This window comes from Oncorhynchus kisutch, unplaced genomic scaffold, assembly GCF_002021735.2.
Source record: "Oncorhynchus kisutch isolate 150728-3 unplaced genomic scaffold, Okis_V2 scaffold3962, whole genome shotgun sequence".
NCBI lineage: Eukaryota > Metazoa > Chordata > Actinopteri > Salmoniformes > Salmonidae > Oncorhynchus > Oncorhynchus kisutch.
The window spans coordinates 251,181-267,732 of NW_022265907.1; the positions used below are offsets into that span (position 1 = coordinate 251,181).

The 16,552-nt window shown below is 48.5% G+C and overlaps 1 protein-coding gene across 2 annotated transcripts in view; it reads right to left on the reverse strand.

The window, feature by feature from the left end:
- Nucleotides 1-16,552, reverse strand: part of LOC109886059 (formin-2) — a 121,876-nt gene that overhangs the window by 92,560 nt on the left and 12,764 nt on the right. For both annotated transcript variants that reach the window (XM_031821342.1, XM_031821343.1), the window contains exon 3: nucleotides 2,237-2,409. In XM_031821342.1, the coding sequence (XP_031677202.1) occupies nucleotides 2,237-2,409 (173 nt within the window). The remainder of the gene's footprint in view (nucleotides 1-2,236; nucleotides 2,410-16,552) is intronic.

Sequence of the window (16,552 nt, forward strand, 5' to 3'; positions counted from 1 at the left end):
AGATCTTCTGTTGAATCTGACAATTAATCTTAATGGTTGTACAGTCGTCTCAAATAAAACTGTGAAGGACATCGGCGCTACTCTGGACCCTGATCTCTCTTTTGAAGAACATATCAAGACCATTTCATATTACTCCAGTGCTAGCCTCTCTACACTGGCTTCCTGTCAAAGCAAGGGCTGATTTCAAGGTTTTACTGCTAACCTACAAAGCATTACATGGGCTTGCTCCTACCTCTCTGATTTGGTCCTGCCGTACATACCTACACGTACGCTACGGTCACAAGACGCAGGCCTCCTAATTGTCCCTAGAATTTCTAAGCAAACAGCTGGAGGCAGGGCTTTCTATAGAGCTCCATTTTTATGGAACGGTCTGCCTAACCATGTCAGAGACGTCTTTACTGAAGACTCATCTCTTCAGTGGGTCATATGATTGAGTGTAGTCTGGCCCAGGAGTGGGAAGGTGAACGGAAAGGCTCTGGAGCAACGAACCGCCCTTGCTGTCTCTGCCTGGCCGGTTCCCCTCTTTCCACTGGGATTCTCTGCCTCTAACCCTATTACAGGGGCTGAGTCACTGGCTTGCTGGGGCTCTCTCATGCCGTCCCTGGAAGGGGTGCGTCACCTGAGTGGGTTGATTCACTGATAGGGTCATCCTGTCTGGGTTGGCGCCCCCCCCTTGGGTTGTGCCATGGCGGAGATCTTTGTGGGCTATACTCGGCCCTGTCTCAGGATGGTAAGTTGGTGGTTGAAGATATCCCTCTAGTGGTGTGGGGGCTGTGCTTTGGTAAAGTGGGTGGGGTTATATCCTTCCTGTTTGGCCCTGTCCAGGGGTGTCCTCGGATGGGTCCACAGTGTCTCCTGACCCCTCCTGTCTCAGCCTCCAGTATTTATGCTGCAGTAGTTTGTGTCGGGGGGCTAGGGTCAGTTTGTTATATCTGGAGTACTTCTCCTGTCCTATTCGGTGTCTTGTGTGAATCTAAGTGTGCGTTCTCTAATTCTCTCCTTCTCTCTTTCTTTCTCTCTCTCGGAGGACCTGAGCCATAGGACCATGCCCCAGGACTACCTGACATGATGACTCCTTGCTGTCCCCAGTCCACCTGGCCGTGCTGCTGCTCCAGTTTCAACTGTTCTGCCGCCTTATTATTCGAACATGCTGGTCATTTATGAACATTTGAACATCTTGGCCATGTTCTGTTATAATCTCCACCCGGCACAGCCAGAAGAGGACTGACCACCTCACATAGCCTGGTTCCTCTCTAGGTTTCTTCCTAGGTTTTGGCCTTTCTAGGGAGTTTTTCCTAGCCACCGTGCTTCTACACCTGCATTGCTTGGTGTTTGGGGTTTTAGGCTGGGTTTCTGTACAGCACTTTGAGATATCAGCTGATGTACGAAGGGCTATATACATCAATTTGATTTGCTGGGAAATGTAGTCCAACCACGACACTGGGCAGATGGTGTGTGTGCGCGCGTCAGAGCTCTTTGAAGACACCATCACATCACAGCCAAAAGACATGCCAACCAATCACCTCCAACAACAGAGATAACATGATCCCTCTAAATGGGAATATGCAAATTTTAAGAGACATATTTACTGTCTAGCATACTGCATATCAACACAATGGGATATTTAGTGTCTAGCATACTGCATATCAACACAATGGGATATGTACTGTCTAGCATACTGCATATCAACACAATGGAATATGTACTGTCTAGCATACTGCATAACACAATGGGATATGTACTGGCTAGCATACTGCATAACACAATGGGATATTTACTGGCTAGCATACTGCATAACACAATGGGACTGAACCAGGGGAATATTTACTGTCTAACATACTGCATAACACAATGGGACTGAACCAGGGGAATATTTAGTGTCTAGCATACTGTCAGTATTTACAATGATGGCCTGCCCCGGCAAAAACTGAACGATGCTGGGACAATTGGGCACCGCCCTATGAACCAGAGACTGTAGTGAACGTATCAGATGCAGTGCCTTAGACAGCTGTGCCACTCGGGAAGTAACAGTGGGCCCTGACCTCTGGTACCTGTCCTGCTCCAAACCTAATCTAGAACACTTGATCCTAATAATTAAATAGAATCAGGTAACTACAGTTGGAGTGAAAACCTACAGGAGGGTCTCTCTCCAGGAACAGGGTCGGAGTTAAAACCTACAGGAGGTTCTCTCTCCAGGAACAGGGTTGAAGGCCCTGGTATAGGATATGACACTCACGTGGAACTTGCATGGCGCAGCGAGTTGTGGGTTGGACCCTCCTATTGTGTCTCTGAAGCAGTCAGTGAAGGGTAGTAACAGACCCATGGCCAGAATCCGAGAACACAGCTTCTCAGCTTCCTCTGGCTGGGCATCTTCCTGTTGTAGGAACAACTTCTCTAGGAGAGTACGACCTGGAGGTAGACAGAGAGAGAGAGACATCAATATTACTACAGTCTAACAACTTCTCTAGCAGAGTACGACCAGGAGGTAGAGACATCAATATTACTACAGTCTAACAACTTCTCTAGCAGAGTACGACCAGGAGGTAGAGACATCAATATTACTACAGTCTAACAACTTCTCTAGCAGAGTACGACCAGGAGGTAGAGACATCAATATTACTACAGTCTAACAACTTCTCTAGCAGAGTACGACCAGGAGGTAGAGACATCAATATTACTACAGTCTAACAACTTCTCTAGCAGAGTACGACCAGGAGGTAGAGACATCAATATTACTACAGTCTAACAACTTCTCTAGCAGAGTACGACCAGGAGGTAGAGACATCAATATTACTACAGTCTAACAACTTCTCTAGCAGAGTACGACCAGGAGGTAGAGACATCAATATTACTACAGTCTAACAACTTCTCTAGCAGAGTACGACCAGGAGGTAGAGACATCAATATTACTACAGTCTAACAACTTCTCTAGCAGAGTACGACCAGGAGGTAGAGACATCAATATTACTACAGTCTAACAACTTCTCTAGCAGAGTACGACCAGGAGGTAGAGACATCAATATTACTACAGTCTAACAACTTCTCTAGCAGAGTACGACCAGGAGGTAGAGACATCAATATTACTACAGTCTAACAACTTCTCTAGCAGAGTACGACCAGGAGGTAGAGACATCAATATTACTACAGTCTAACAACTTCTCTAGCAGAGTACGACCAGGAGGTAGAGACATCAATATTACTACAGTCTAACAACTTCTCTAGCAGAGTACGACCAGGAGGTAGAGACATCAATATTACTACAGTCTAACAACTTCTCTAGCAGAGTACGACCAGGCGGTAGAGACATCAATATTACTACAGTCTAACAACTTCTCTAGCAGAGTACGACCAGGAGGTAGAGACATCAATATTACTACAGTCTAACAACTTCTCTAGCAGAGTACGACCAGGAGGTAGAGACATCAATATTACTACAGTCTAACAACTTCTCTAGCAGAGTACGACCAGGCGGTAGAGACATCAATATTACTACAGTCTAACAACTTCTCTAGCAGAGTACGACCAGGAGGTAGAGACATCAATATTACTACAGTAGACCTAGAGTCAACCAGACATACGTGTGTTTGTTATATATATATATATATATATTTTAAAAACACGTCCCTTTTTTAGGACCCTGTCATTCAAAGATCATTCATAAAAATCCAAATAACTTCCCAGATCTTCATTGTAAAGGGTTTAAACACTGTTTCCCATGCTTGTTCAATGAACCATAAACAATTAATGAACATGCACCTGTGGAACGGTTGTTAAGATACTAACAGCTTACAGACGGTGGTCAATTAAGGTCACAGCTATGAATATTTAGGACACTAAAGAGGCCTTTCTACTGACTTGAAAAACACCAAAAGAAAGATGCCCAGGGTCCCTGCTCATCTGTGTGAACGTGCCTTAGACATGCTGCAAGGAGGCATGAGGACTGCAGATGTGGCCTGGGCAATTTATTGCAATGTCCGTACTGTGAGACACATAAGACAGCGCTACAGGGAGACATGACGGACATGATCGTCCTCGCAGTGGCAGAACACCTGCACAGGATCCGTACATCTGCACATCATACCTGCGGGACAGGTACAGGATAGCAACAACTGCCTGAGTTACACCAGGAACGCACAATCCCTCCATCAGTGCTCAGACTGTCCGCATTGGGCTAAGAGAGGCTGGACTGAGGGCTTGTAGGCCTTTCGTAAGGCAGGTCCTCACCAGACATCACGGACAACAGCATCGTCTATGGGTACAAACCCACCATTGCTGGACCAGACAGGACTGGCAAAGTGCTCTTCACTGACAAGTCGCGGTTTTGTCTCACCAGGTGTGATGGTCGGTGTTGAATTTATTATGGATTTATTATGGATAAATGAATAAACAATATCCCCATTTTAAATAGAAATGTATCTAGGTAAACTTATACTCTGTATGTTTAATAGACAATATGAGTTCATAAGAAGAAATTGTGGGACAGGAGAAAGGAGTAATAAAATGTTAAAGAACACCATTCCAACTGGGCAGGAACAAATGGGTTGTGGACTGTGTAAACACATAAGGTCGTTAGCCTATGGTTGACCCAACCTGAAACTTAGCTCTGGGGTTTTTAGATTAGGCAGTGAGTGCATTCCTAGGGTTTCTGTTAAATAAAACTGTCAGTTCAGTGGTGATCGATAATGTTGAGGGGTCAAAAGTTATCTGGGAGTGTGTTAGTAAGTTAGAATGAACTTTTCACCTTACTTTGTCCTGTCGAGAGGAGGGGGTTCGGTTAAGGCAGTGAAATGACGTCATGATCTGTATATAAACTGTTGCTCGTGGTTAAGTGGCAGCGCGCTCCGAGAATAAGTTATGTTACCTATTATTAAAAAGACTGGTCTCCATCTATTTTATGCAAACAAGAATCTTACAAATTCTCATAAAATAGATTAAGGGCTTTCAATTGATGAAAGCACATTGGCATAATTAAAATATACTAACAGTCGGATTTACGTTTATCATCGAAGGAATGAGCGTTACACCGAGGCCTGTACACTGGAGCGGGATAGAGTTGGAGGTAGAGGGTCTGTCATGGTCTGGGGCGGTGTGTCGCATCATAGGACTGAGCTTGTTGTCATTGCAGGCAATCTCAACGCTGTGTGTTACAGGGAAGACATCCTCCTCCCTCATGTGGTACCCTTCCTGCAGGCTCATCCTGACATGACCCTGCAGCATGACAATGCCACCCGCCATACTGCTCATTCTGTGCGTGACTTCCTACAAGACAGGAATGTCAGTGTTCTGCCATGACCAGCGAAGAGGCCGGATATAAATCCCATTGAGCACTTTTGGGACCTGTTGGATCGGAGGGTGAGGGCTAGGGCCTGTCATGACGTTGGCCTGGGGGTAGGTTTATGACAGCCATAAATACCTCTCCCCCCTTTTTCCTCGCTCTACCCTACTGATGTGACATTTAAAAATCCCTTGGTTAACAGAGATTCTGGGAACATCAGAAGGTGGGGGGAAATGAACTATATTCTGGTAATCCGAACAATTGAACATATGCGGTGGTACTTAATGAATATGCTGTCAGTTCGGTTGTCATCTGAGACATTCTCATCAATGATAAGATGACAAACTCTACAGTGTAAAGTCCGCACATTGTAGTTATCGAATTCACATGGAATTGTTATTCAATTTAAATGTTTGAATATAAAATTATTGGTGAAAAGATTAAATGTAATTTTAGCTTCTAAATTAGAGATTTGGGTTTTCATAAGGGCTCAATCAGTGGCCATCCCCTGTGAAGAGACATGGGCTGTAAACTATGAAAACACACCCTTCTCCCGCCACTATATAAAGCCTTGACGAAAATGTAACCTGTTCCGAGGATGTGAGGACGACAGTCCATACGTTAAAAGGACTAACATGTCCTGTTCCTGGTACATTAGAATGACGATCCGATGTTCAGATAATAACTACAGAACGAAGCCATCCTCAGCGTGAGCTTTGGTTGCGAATGGTATGAACTGTGAACTCTTATTCACTACAGAAGTGATACCTCCTAGCCGTTGAGTTAGCAACAGCAGATTGAAACCTTGGGCTAGGAAAGAACAGACAGAGTATCCCGTCTACCACACAATGACGTTACTACACCGTTTCCCGTTCACCACCAGAGACATTCTTCAAAGGACAAAGAACTCGGTTGGGCAACACGGCCTTCCATCTACCACCAACCTAACGAAGCGCAGCTCAGAGTAAATATTTATTTCCTTTTCCAAATTGGTGGTAATTTAGAATGCATAAGATACTGTATTTACGAAGCACAGCTTCTCCCTTTGTCCCTCAGTCTTCCCGCTCTTTCACTCAAACCCAGGCCCTTTTCTTTGTGTAACCAGCTCCGTCCGCTAGGGACGTTTTCCTTTATGACGTAATTTGTAATCAAGGTATGATTCATTCTGTGTATATGTAATTCTGTGTGATTAGTTAGGTATTTAGTAAATAAATAGTTAAACCCAATGTTGTATTGCTGATTCAACTTGTTAGCCAGGGTTCGTGAAGATTTTAAGAATTTACCAAGAATTTACAACTTTCAGATGAGACGGACATAAGGTGACGATTAATATTGACTGCTATTGACGTAAAATATTACTAGGTCTTTTAAGAGTTTATTCGGAAGATAACTGCTCTATAAATATTATTTTGTGGAGCCCCAACTTTCTAATTAATTACATTTACATGATTAGCTCAATCAGGTAATATTAATTACAGAGAAAGGATAATATAGACCGGCATGTCATATCACTTAATCCGGCATAGGCAAAGACACGACAGGCCCCCTCAGAAATGTCTGGGAACTTGCAGGTGCCTTGGTGAAAGAGTTGGGTAACATCTCACAACAAGAACTGGCAAATCTGGTGCAGTCCATGAGGAGGAGATGCACTGCAGTACTTAATGCAGCTGGTGGCCACACCAGATACTGACTGTTACTTTTGACCACACCCCCCCTCCCCCTTGTTGAGGGTCACATTTGTCCAGTTTGTCTCAGTTGTTGAATCTTGTTATGTTCATTCAAATATTTACACATGTTAAGTTTGCTGAAAATAAACACAGTTGACAGTGAGAGGACATTTATTTTTTTGCTGAGTATCTCTTTTCCTTCCTCCTCCCATGGCACTTCAACTTGACAGCGTGTTAAATGAATAAAGTCTGAAGGTGATACTTCTTTAGTGCTGATAACAAGCTCCGCCAGCCAGAAGAGTCTGCCGCCAGCCAGAAGAGTCTGCCGCCAGGGTGGCGAAGTCAGAATAGTCTATATAGAAGCCTGTAAAAGACTAGCAGCAACCCAACATTCTAAAAGTAAGGAATAGAGAAGAAAATGTTTTACATATCCCGCCTAAAGGTTCTAGAGCCATCCCGCCTAAAGGTTCTAGAGCCATCCCGCCTAAAGGATTTTAGGATGGTGGGAGGAGACTGGAATGGAAGAACACACTGTATATAGAGAGGCACATTCCCTGAAGGATAACATCCATATAACAGAAACCCAAAATGGCAACCAGCCACATGATGATATCGACATGCATTTTAACACGAGCACAAACACACAACAAAGTGAATGGATAAACAAGGCTCTAGTTATGTCCTCACCTCTGTCATCAGTCCTGTCTGTGTCTCCAGTAGAGCTGCGGAACCAACAGGGCTAATTATATTACAGCTGGCCCGTTAGTTAATATGGACAGAACTAATGAATGGCCTTTAAAAAAAATGCCACCACTGGTTGTCATGGCACCCTGTTCCCTATGTAGTACACTACATTTGACCAGGACTCATAGGGTTCCAGCCAACAGTAGTGCACTATGAAGGGCTCTGGTCAACAGTAGTGTACTATATAGGGAATAGGACCCTGGTCAACAGTAGTGTTCTATATAGGGAATAGGGCCCTGGTCAACAGTAGTGTTCTACATAGGGAATAGGGCTCTGGTCAACAGTAGTGTTCTATATAGGGAATAGGGCTCTGGTCAACAGTAGTGTTCTATATAGGGAATAGGGCTCTGGTCAACAGTAGTGTACTATATAGGGAATAGGGGGTCTGGTCAACAGTAGTGTTCTATATAGGGAATAGGGGGCCATTAGAGACTAAGTCAAAATAAGACTACTAAAGAGGCAATGATGCATGGCCTATCACCCCTGGTTGTCATGACACCCCGATATTATGGGATATGATCTGGGGCCTATTCAGGACGATGTACCATTACAGGCCAGATAGAATGACGTATGACATAGAGCAGATCGACTGTCAGACAGAATAGGGAAACATACCATCAGATCCTTTCATTGTATTTCTATCTACATTCCAGAACAAGTCATCACTAAATTCCCCACTGGTAAGCAGTATTTTGGGTCGCTGCCGAAGTAGCTACAGCACTCCTGAAGTAATTCAAAGACGCCCATTCTGAGGATTAGAGTCAGAATATAATTTTACAGTAAGCTGGCAGGAGAAGAGGGGAGGGGGAGAGAGGGAGGGAAGGAGGGAGAAGGAACGGAAGGAGGGAGAAGGAACGGAAGGAGGGAGAAGGAACGGAAGGAGGGAGAAGGTGGAGACCGACAGTGAAACGCTCCGACGGGTGGAGACCGACAGTGAAACGCTCCGACGGGTGGAGACCGACAGTGAAACGCTCCGACGGGTGGAGACCGACAGTGAAACGCTCCGACGGGTGGAGACCGACAGTGAAACGCTCCGACGGGTGGAGACCGACAGTGAAATAGCCAAAGACTCTGCCCCTTTGTCGGTGATTGGTCAACAGAAGGAATTCTTCAATGAAGTGTTTGTTGTAATTCAATAACAAGACGACTAGTTTAAATGTTGCCCCTTGAGAAATAATGCACCAAGCAGTTAGACAGCTAGACACCCTCCGCAAAAACATCAAATAATTAGATTTCTAATGTTATCTTCGATTTTATTTAGACTATTTTGACTAAGTGTACTTGTTGCTACAGGGTTTCAAGTGTGAAAAAAAATTGTATTTTTCTTGTATTTCGAGCAACGATATTTTAAGTATACAACCACACAGTTTTTTCCCTTGCTAGCCAAGATCTGCAAGGATCAAACAATCTGTCTGCTGACGCCTTAAAAGGTACCGCACTTCTATTGATGTAATGCAGCATGAAAGCTCTGTCTGTCACCCCCTCCCCCATACACACCATGCTCTGCACAACACACTAATCACCACGTTTCCATGGTGTTAGCTAAGTGTGCGTGTGTGTGTTCACACCAACAATAAATGTGCTATCCTGGAGCCAAAGATCACAGCTCATACAAACTACAAATAAATTAACATCTTGTCAGTTCTCAGACTCCTGTCTAGTGACATGCATCAGAAACCCTTTGAAGCACAGAGGTAAAACTCATTCCACTGAGGGTCGAGTGTCTGTAGGTTCTCACTCCTCCCTTGTACTTGGTTGATGAATTAAGGTCAGTAATTAGTAAACAACTACCCCTCACCTGGTGGTCCAGGTCTGAATTGAAGGGAAAGACCAGCAGGCTCTAGGCCCTACATGGAATGAGTTTTACATCCCTGCTTTAAAGCATGAAATATTAACATTGTCCAGCCAAGACCAGGGACGAGGAGGGACGGACCGACCGAAGGGGTCACGTCAAGAGGGAGCGACCACCCGGCCAAAGGGTCACGTCGGGAGGGAGCGGCCAACCACGTCAGGAGGGGAGGGAGGGAGCGACCGGCCACGTCAGGAGGGGAGGGAGGGAGCGACAGACCGACCGAGGGGTCAGGGAGGAAGGACTCCATCTCCGGTCACCCTCTCCAGTAGAAAAACAATTAATTTGGTCCGTCCGTCCGAGGGACAGCTCTTTTCTCTCTTCCATTAGTTCACAGTTTGAGAGCTGAGGCCCAAAACAAAGATCACTGTCCCTCTTCACCAACTGACCACAACAAATCTCAATAGCCACTGCTGTTTGTTTATGCTAAGTACTTAGAGGAATGAACTGTCCAGGCCAAATACTGTCTATCATTCATACTACTGTAGCCACGTCTAGACCGAGTAGTTACTGTAGCCACGTCTAGACCGAGTAGTTACTGTAGCCACGTCTAGACCGAGTAGTTACTGTAGCCACGTCCAGACCGAGTAGTTACTGTAGCCACGTCCAGACCGAGTAGTTACTGTAGCCACGTCCAGACCGAGTAGTTACTGTAGCCACGTCCAGACGGAGTAGTTACTGTAGCCACGTCCAGACGGAGTAGTTACTGTAGCCACGTCCAGACGGAGTAGTTAATGTAGCCACGTCCAGACGGAGTAGTTACTGTAGCCACGTCCAGACGGAGTAGTTACTGTAGCCACGTCCAGACGGAGTAGTTACTGTAGCCACGTCCAGACGGAGTAGTTACTGTAGCCACGTCCAGACGGAGTAGTTACTGTAGCCACGTCCAGACGGAGTAGTTACTGTAGCCACGTCCAGACGGAGTGGTTACTGTAGCCACGTCCAGACGGAGTGGTTACTGTAGCCACGTCCAGACGGAGTGGTTACTGTAGCCACGTCTAGACGGAGTGGTTACTGTAGCCACGTCTAGACGGAGTGGTTACTGTAGCCACGTCTAGACGGAGTGGTTACTGTAGCCACGTCTAGACGGAGTGGTTACTGTAGCCACGTCTAGACGGAGTGGTTACTGTAGCCACGTCTAGACGGAGTGGTTACTGTAGCCACGTCTAGACGGAGTGGTTACTGTAGCCACGTCTAGACGGAGTGGTTACTGTAGCCACGTCTAGACGGAGTGGTTACTGTAGCCACGTCTAGACGGAGTGGTTACTGTAGCCACGTCTAGATGGAGTAGTTAAGTAGTAGTTACTGTCTAGATGGAATAGTTAACACATCCTAGATATCTAAACATGTAAATAGACAGGAGAAAATAACATTGAAATAAGCAGGTGGATAATTATACTCACTATTCAGAACAGATCCATGAATATTGTGAACATGGGTAAGGTGAGAGAACTTGAGTTTTGTTCTGTTTCTACCAAACAGACTGCCAAGTGTGCAGCTTGAAACAAGGACACAGTGAGGAGAAACCCCTTAACACAGCAGCTACCCTACACTTTAGTCCCCCAACAGCAGCTAGCCTCCACACTGTAGTCCCCCAACAGCAGCTAGCCTCCACACTGTAGTCCCCCAACAGCAGCTACCCTACACTGTAGTCCCCCAACAGCAGCTAGCCTCCACACTGTAGTCCCCCAACAGCGGCTAGCCTCCACACTGTAGTCCCCCAACAGCGGCTAGCCTCCACACTGTAGTCCCCCAACAGCGGCTAGCCTCCACACTGTAGTCCCCCAACAGCAGCTAGCCTCCACACTGTAGTCCCCCAACAGCAGCTAGCCTCCACACTGTAGTCCCCCAACAGCGGCTACCCTACACTGTAGTCCCCCAACAGTGGCTAGCCTCCACACTGTAGTCCCACAACAGCAGCTAGCCTACACACTGTAGTCCCACAACAGCAGCTAGCCTACACACTGTAGTCCCACAACAGCAGCTAGCCTCCACACTGTAGTCCCACAACAGCAGCTAGCCTACACACTGTAGTACCAGAACAGCAGCTAGCCTACACACTGTAGTCCCACAACAGCAGCTAGCCTACACACTGTAGTCCCACAACAGCAGCTAGCCTCCACACTGTAGTCCCACAACAGCAGCTAGCCTACACACTGTAGTCCCACAACAGCAGCTAGCCTACACACTGTAGTTCCACAACAGCAGCTAGCCCACACACTGTAGTCCCCCAACAGCAGCTAGCCTCCACACTGTAGTCCCCCAACAGCAGCTAGCCTACACACTGTAGTACCAGAACAGCAGCTAGCCTACACACTGTAGTCCCACAACAGCAGCTAGCCTACACACTGTAGTCCCACAACAGCAGCTAGCCTACACACTGTAGTACCAGAACAGCAGCTAGCCTACACACTGTAGTCACCCAACAGCGGCTAGCCTCCACACTGTAGTCCCACAACAGCAGCTAGCCTCCACACTGTAGTCCCACAACAGCAGCTAGCCTACACACTGTAGTACCAGAACAGCAGCTAGCCTACACACTGTAGTCCCACAACAGCAGCTAGCCTCCACACTGTAGTACCAGAACAGCAGCTAGCCTACACACTGTAGTCCCACAACAGCAGCTAGCCTACACACTGTAGTCCCACAACAGCAGCTAGCCTACACACTGTAGTCCCACAACAGCAGCTAGCCTACACACTGTAGTACCAGAACAGCAGCTAGCCTACACACTGTAGTACCAGAACAGCAGCTAGCCTACACACTGTAGTCCCACAACAGCAGCTAGCCTCCACACTGTAGTCCCACAACAGCAGCTAGCCTACACACTGTAGTCCCACAACAGCAGCTAGCCTACACACTGTAGTCACCCAACAGCGGCTAGCCTCCACACTGTAGTCCCACAACAGCAGCTAGCCTACACACTGTAGTCCCACAACAGCAGCTAGCCTCCACACTGTAGTCCCACAACAGCAGCTAGCCTACACACTGTAGTACCAGAACAGCAGCTAGCCTACACACTGTAGTCCCCCAACAGCAGCTAGCCTACACACTGTAGTCCCACAACAGCAGCTAGCCTCCACACTGTAGTCCCCCAACAGCAGCTAGCCTACACACTGTAGTACCAGAACAGCAGCTAGCCTACACACTGTAGTCCCCCAACAGCAGCTAGCCTCCACACTGTAGTCCCCCAACAGCAGCTAGCCTACACACTGTAGTCCCACAACAGCAGCTAGCCTCCACACTGTAGTCCCACAACAGCAGCTAGCCTACACACTGTAGTCCCACAACAGCAGCTAGCCTCCACACTGTAGTCCCACAACAGCAGCTAGCCTCCACACTGTAGTCCCCCAACAGCAGCTAGCCTACACACTGTAGTACCAGAACAGCAGCTAGCCTCCACACTGTAGTCCCACAACAGCAGCTAGCCTCCACACTGTAGTCCCACAACAGCAGCTAGCCTACACACTGTAGTACCACAACAGCAGCTAGCCTACACACTGTAGTACCACAACAGCAGCTAGCCTCCACACTGTAGTCCCACAACAGCAGCTAGCCTCCACACTGTAGTCCCACAACAGCAGCTAGCCTCCACACTGTAGTCCCACAACAGCAGCTAGCCTCCACACTGTAGTCCCACAACAGCAGCTAGCCTACACACTGTAGTCCCCCAACAGCAGCTAGCCTCCACACTGTAGTCCCCCAACAGCAGCTAGCCTCCACACTGTAGTCCCAGAACAGCAGCTAGCCTCCACACTGTAGTCCCCCAACAGCAGCTAGCCTCCACACTGTAGTCCCCCAACAGCAGCTAGCCTACACACTGTAGTCCCACAACAGCAGCTAGCCTACACACTGTAGTCCCACAACAGCAGCTAGCCTACACACTGTAGTCCCAGAACAGCAGCTAGCCTACACACTGTAGTCCCACAACAGCAGCTAGCCTACACACTGTAGTCCCACAACAGCAGCTAACCTCCACACTGTAGTCCCACAACAGCAGCTAGCCTCCACACTGTAGTACCAGAACAGCAGCTAGCCTACACACTGTAGTCCCACAACAGCAGCTAGCCTACACACTGTAGTCCCACAACAGCAGCTAACCTCCACACTGTAGTCCCACAACAGCAGCTAGCCTACACACTGTAGTCCCACAACAGCAGCTAGCCTCCACACTGTAGTCCCACAACAGCAGCTAGCCTACACACTGTAGTACCAGAACAGCAGCTAGCCTCCACACTGTAGTCCCACAACAGCAGCTAGCCTACACACTGTAGTCCCACAACAGCAGCTAGCCTACACACTGTAGTCCCACAACAGCAGCTAGCCTACACACTGTAGTCCCACAACAGCAGCTAGCCTACACACTGTAGTCCCACAACAGCAGCTAGCCTCCACACTGTAGTCCCCCAACAGCAGCTAGCCTCCACACTGTAGTCCCACAACAGCAGCTAGCCTACACACTGTAGTCCCCCAACAGCAGCTAGCCTCCACACTGTAGTCCCCCAACAGCAGCTAGCCTCCACACTGTAGTCCCCCAACAGCAGCTAGCCTCCACACTGTAGTCCCCCAACAGCAGCTAGCCTCCACACTGTAGTCCCCCAACAGCAGCTAGCCTCCACACTGTAGTCCCACAACAGCAGCTAGCCTCCACACTGTAGTCCCACAACAGCAGCTAGCCTCCACACTGTAGTCCCACAACAGCAGCTAGCCTCCACACTGTAGTCCCACAACAGCAGCTAGCCTACACACTGTAGTCCCCCAACAGCAGCTAGCCTACACACTGTAGTACCAGAACAGCAGCTAGCCTCCACACTGTAGTCCCACAACAGCAGCTAGCCTACACACTGTAGTCCCACAACAGCAGCTAGCCTACACACTGTAGTCCCACAACAGCAGCTAGCCTACACACTGTAGTCCCACAACAGCAGCTAGCCTCCACACTGTAGTCCCCCAACAGCAGCTAACCTCCACACTGTAGTCCCACAACAGCAGCTAGCCTACACACTGTAGTCCCACAACAGCAGCTAGCCTACACACTGTAGTCCCACAACAGCAGCTAGCCTCCACACTGTAGTCCCACAACAGCAGCTAGCCTCCACACTGTAGTCCCCCAACAGCAGCTAGCCTCCACACTGTAGTACCAGAACAGCAGCTAGCCTCCACACTGTAGTCCCACAACAGCAGCTAGCCTACACACTGTAGTCCCCCAACAGCAGCTAGCCTCCACACTGTAGTCCCACAACAGCAGCTAGCCTCCACACTGTAGTCCCACAACAGCAGCTAGCCTCCACACTGTAGTCCCACAACAGCAGCTAGCCTACACACTGTAGTCCCCCAACAGCAGCTAGCCTCCACACTGTAGTCCCCCAACAGCAGCTAGCCTCCACACTGTAGTCCCCCAACAGCAGCTAGCCTCCACACTGTAGTCCCACAACAGCAGCTAGCCTCCACACTGTAGTACCACAACAGCAGCTAGCCTACACACTGTAGTCCCCCAACAGCAGCTAGCCTACACACTGTAGTCCCCCAACAGCAGCTAGCCTCCACACTGTAGTCCCACAACAGCAGCTAGCCTACACACTGTAGTCCCCCAACAGCAGCTAGCCTACACACTGTAGTCCCCCAACAGCAGCTAGCCTACACACTGTAGTCCCACAACAGCAGCTAGCCTCCACACTGTAGTCCCACAACAGCAGCTAGCCTCCACACTGTAGTCCCACAACAGCAGCTAGCCTCCACACTGTAGTCCCCCAACAGCAGCTAGCCTACACACTGTAGTACCAGAACAGCAGCTAGCCTCCACACTGTAGTACCAGAACAGCAGCTAGCCTCCACACTGTAGTCCCACAACAGCAGCTAGCCTACACACTGTAGTACCAGAACAGCAGCTAGCCTCCACACTGTAGTCCCCCAACAGCAGCTAGCCTACACACTGTAGTCCCCCAACAGCAGCTAGCCTCCACACTGTAGTCCCCCAACAGCAGCTAGCCTCCACACTGTAGTCCCACAACAGCAGCTAGCCTCCACACTGTAGTCCCACAACAGCAGCTAGCCTACACACTGTAGTCCCACAACAGCAGCTAGCCTCCACACTGTAGTCCCACAACAGCAGCTAGCCTACACACTGTAGTCCCACAACAGCAGCTAGCCTCCACACTGTAGTCCCCCAACAGCAGCTAGCCTCCACACTGTAGTACCAGAACAGCAGCTAGCCTACACACTGTAGTACCAGAACAGCAGCTAGCCTCCACACTGTAGTACCAGAACAGCAGCTAGCCTACACACTGTAGTACCAGAACAGCAGCTAGCCTCCACACTGTAGTCCCACAACAGCAGCTAGCCTACACACTGTAGTCCCACAACAGCAGCTAGCCTACACACTGTAGTCCCCCAACAGCAGCTAGCCTACACACTGTAGTCCCCCAACAGCAGCTAGCCTCCACACTGTAGTCCCACAACAGCAGCTAGCCTACACACTGTAGTCCCACAACAGCAGCTAGCCTACACACTGTAGTCCCCCAACAGCAGCTAGCCTACACACTGTAGTCCCCCAACAGCAGCTAGCCTACACACTGTAGTCCCACAACAGCAGCTAGCCTCCACACTGTAGTCCCACAACAGCAGCTAGCCTACACACTGTAGTCCCCCAACAGCAGCTAGCCTACACACTGTAGTACCAGAACAGCAGCTAGCCTCCACACTGTAGTACCAGAACAGCAGCTAGCCTACACACTGTAGTACCAGAACAGCAGCTAGCCTCCACACTGTAGTCCCACAACAGCAGCTAGCCTACACACTGTAGTCCCACAACAGCAGCTAGCCTACACACTGTAGTCCCCCAACAGCAGCTAGCCTACACACTGTAGTCCCCCAACAGCAGCTAGCCTCCACACTGTAGTCCCACAACAGCAGCTAGCCTCCACACTGTAGTACCAGAACAGCAGCTAGCCTCCACACTGTAGTACCAGAACAGCTGATGCAGGACGACGCTCTTATACTTTATTTGATTATTTAACC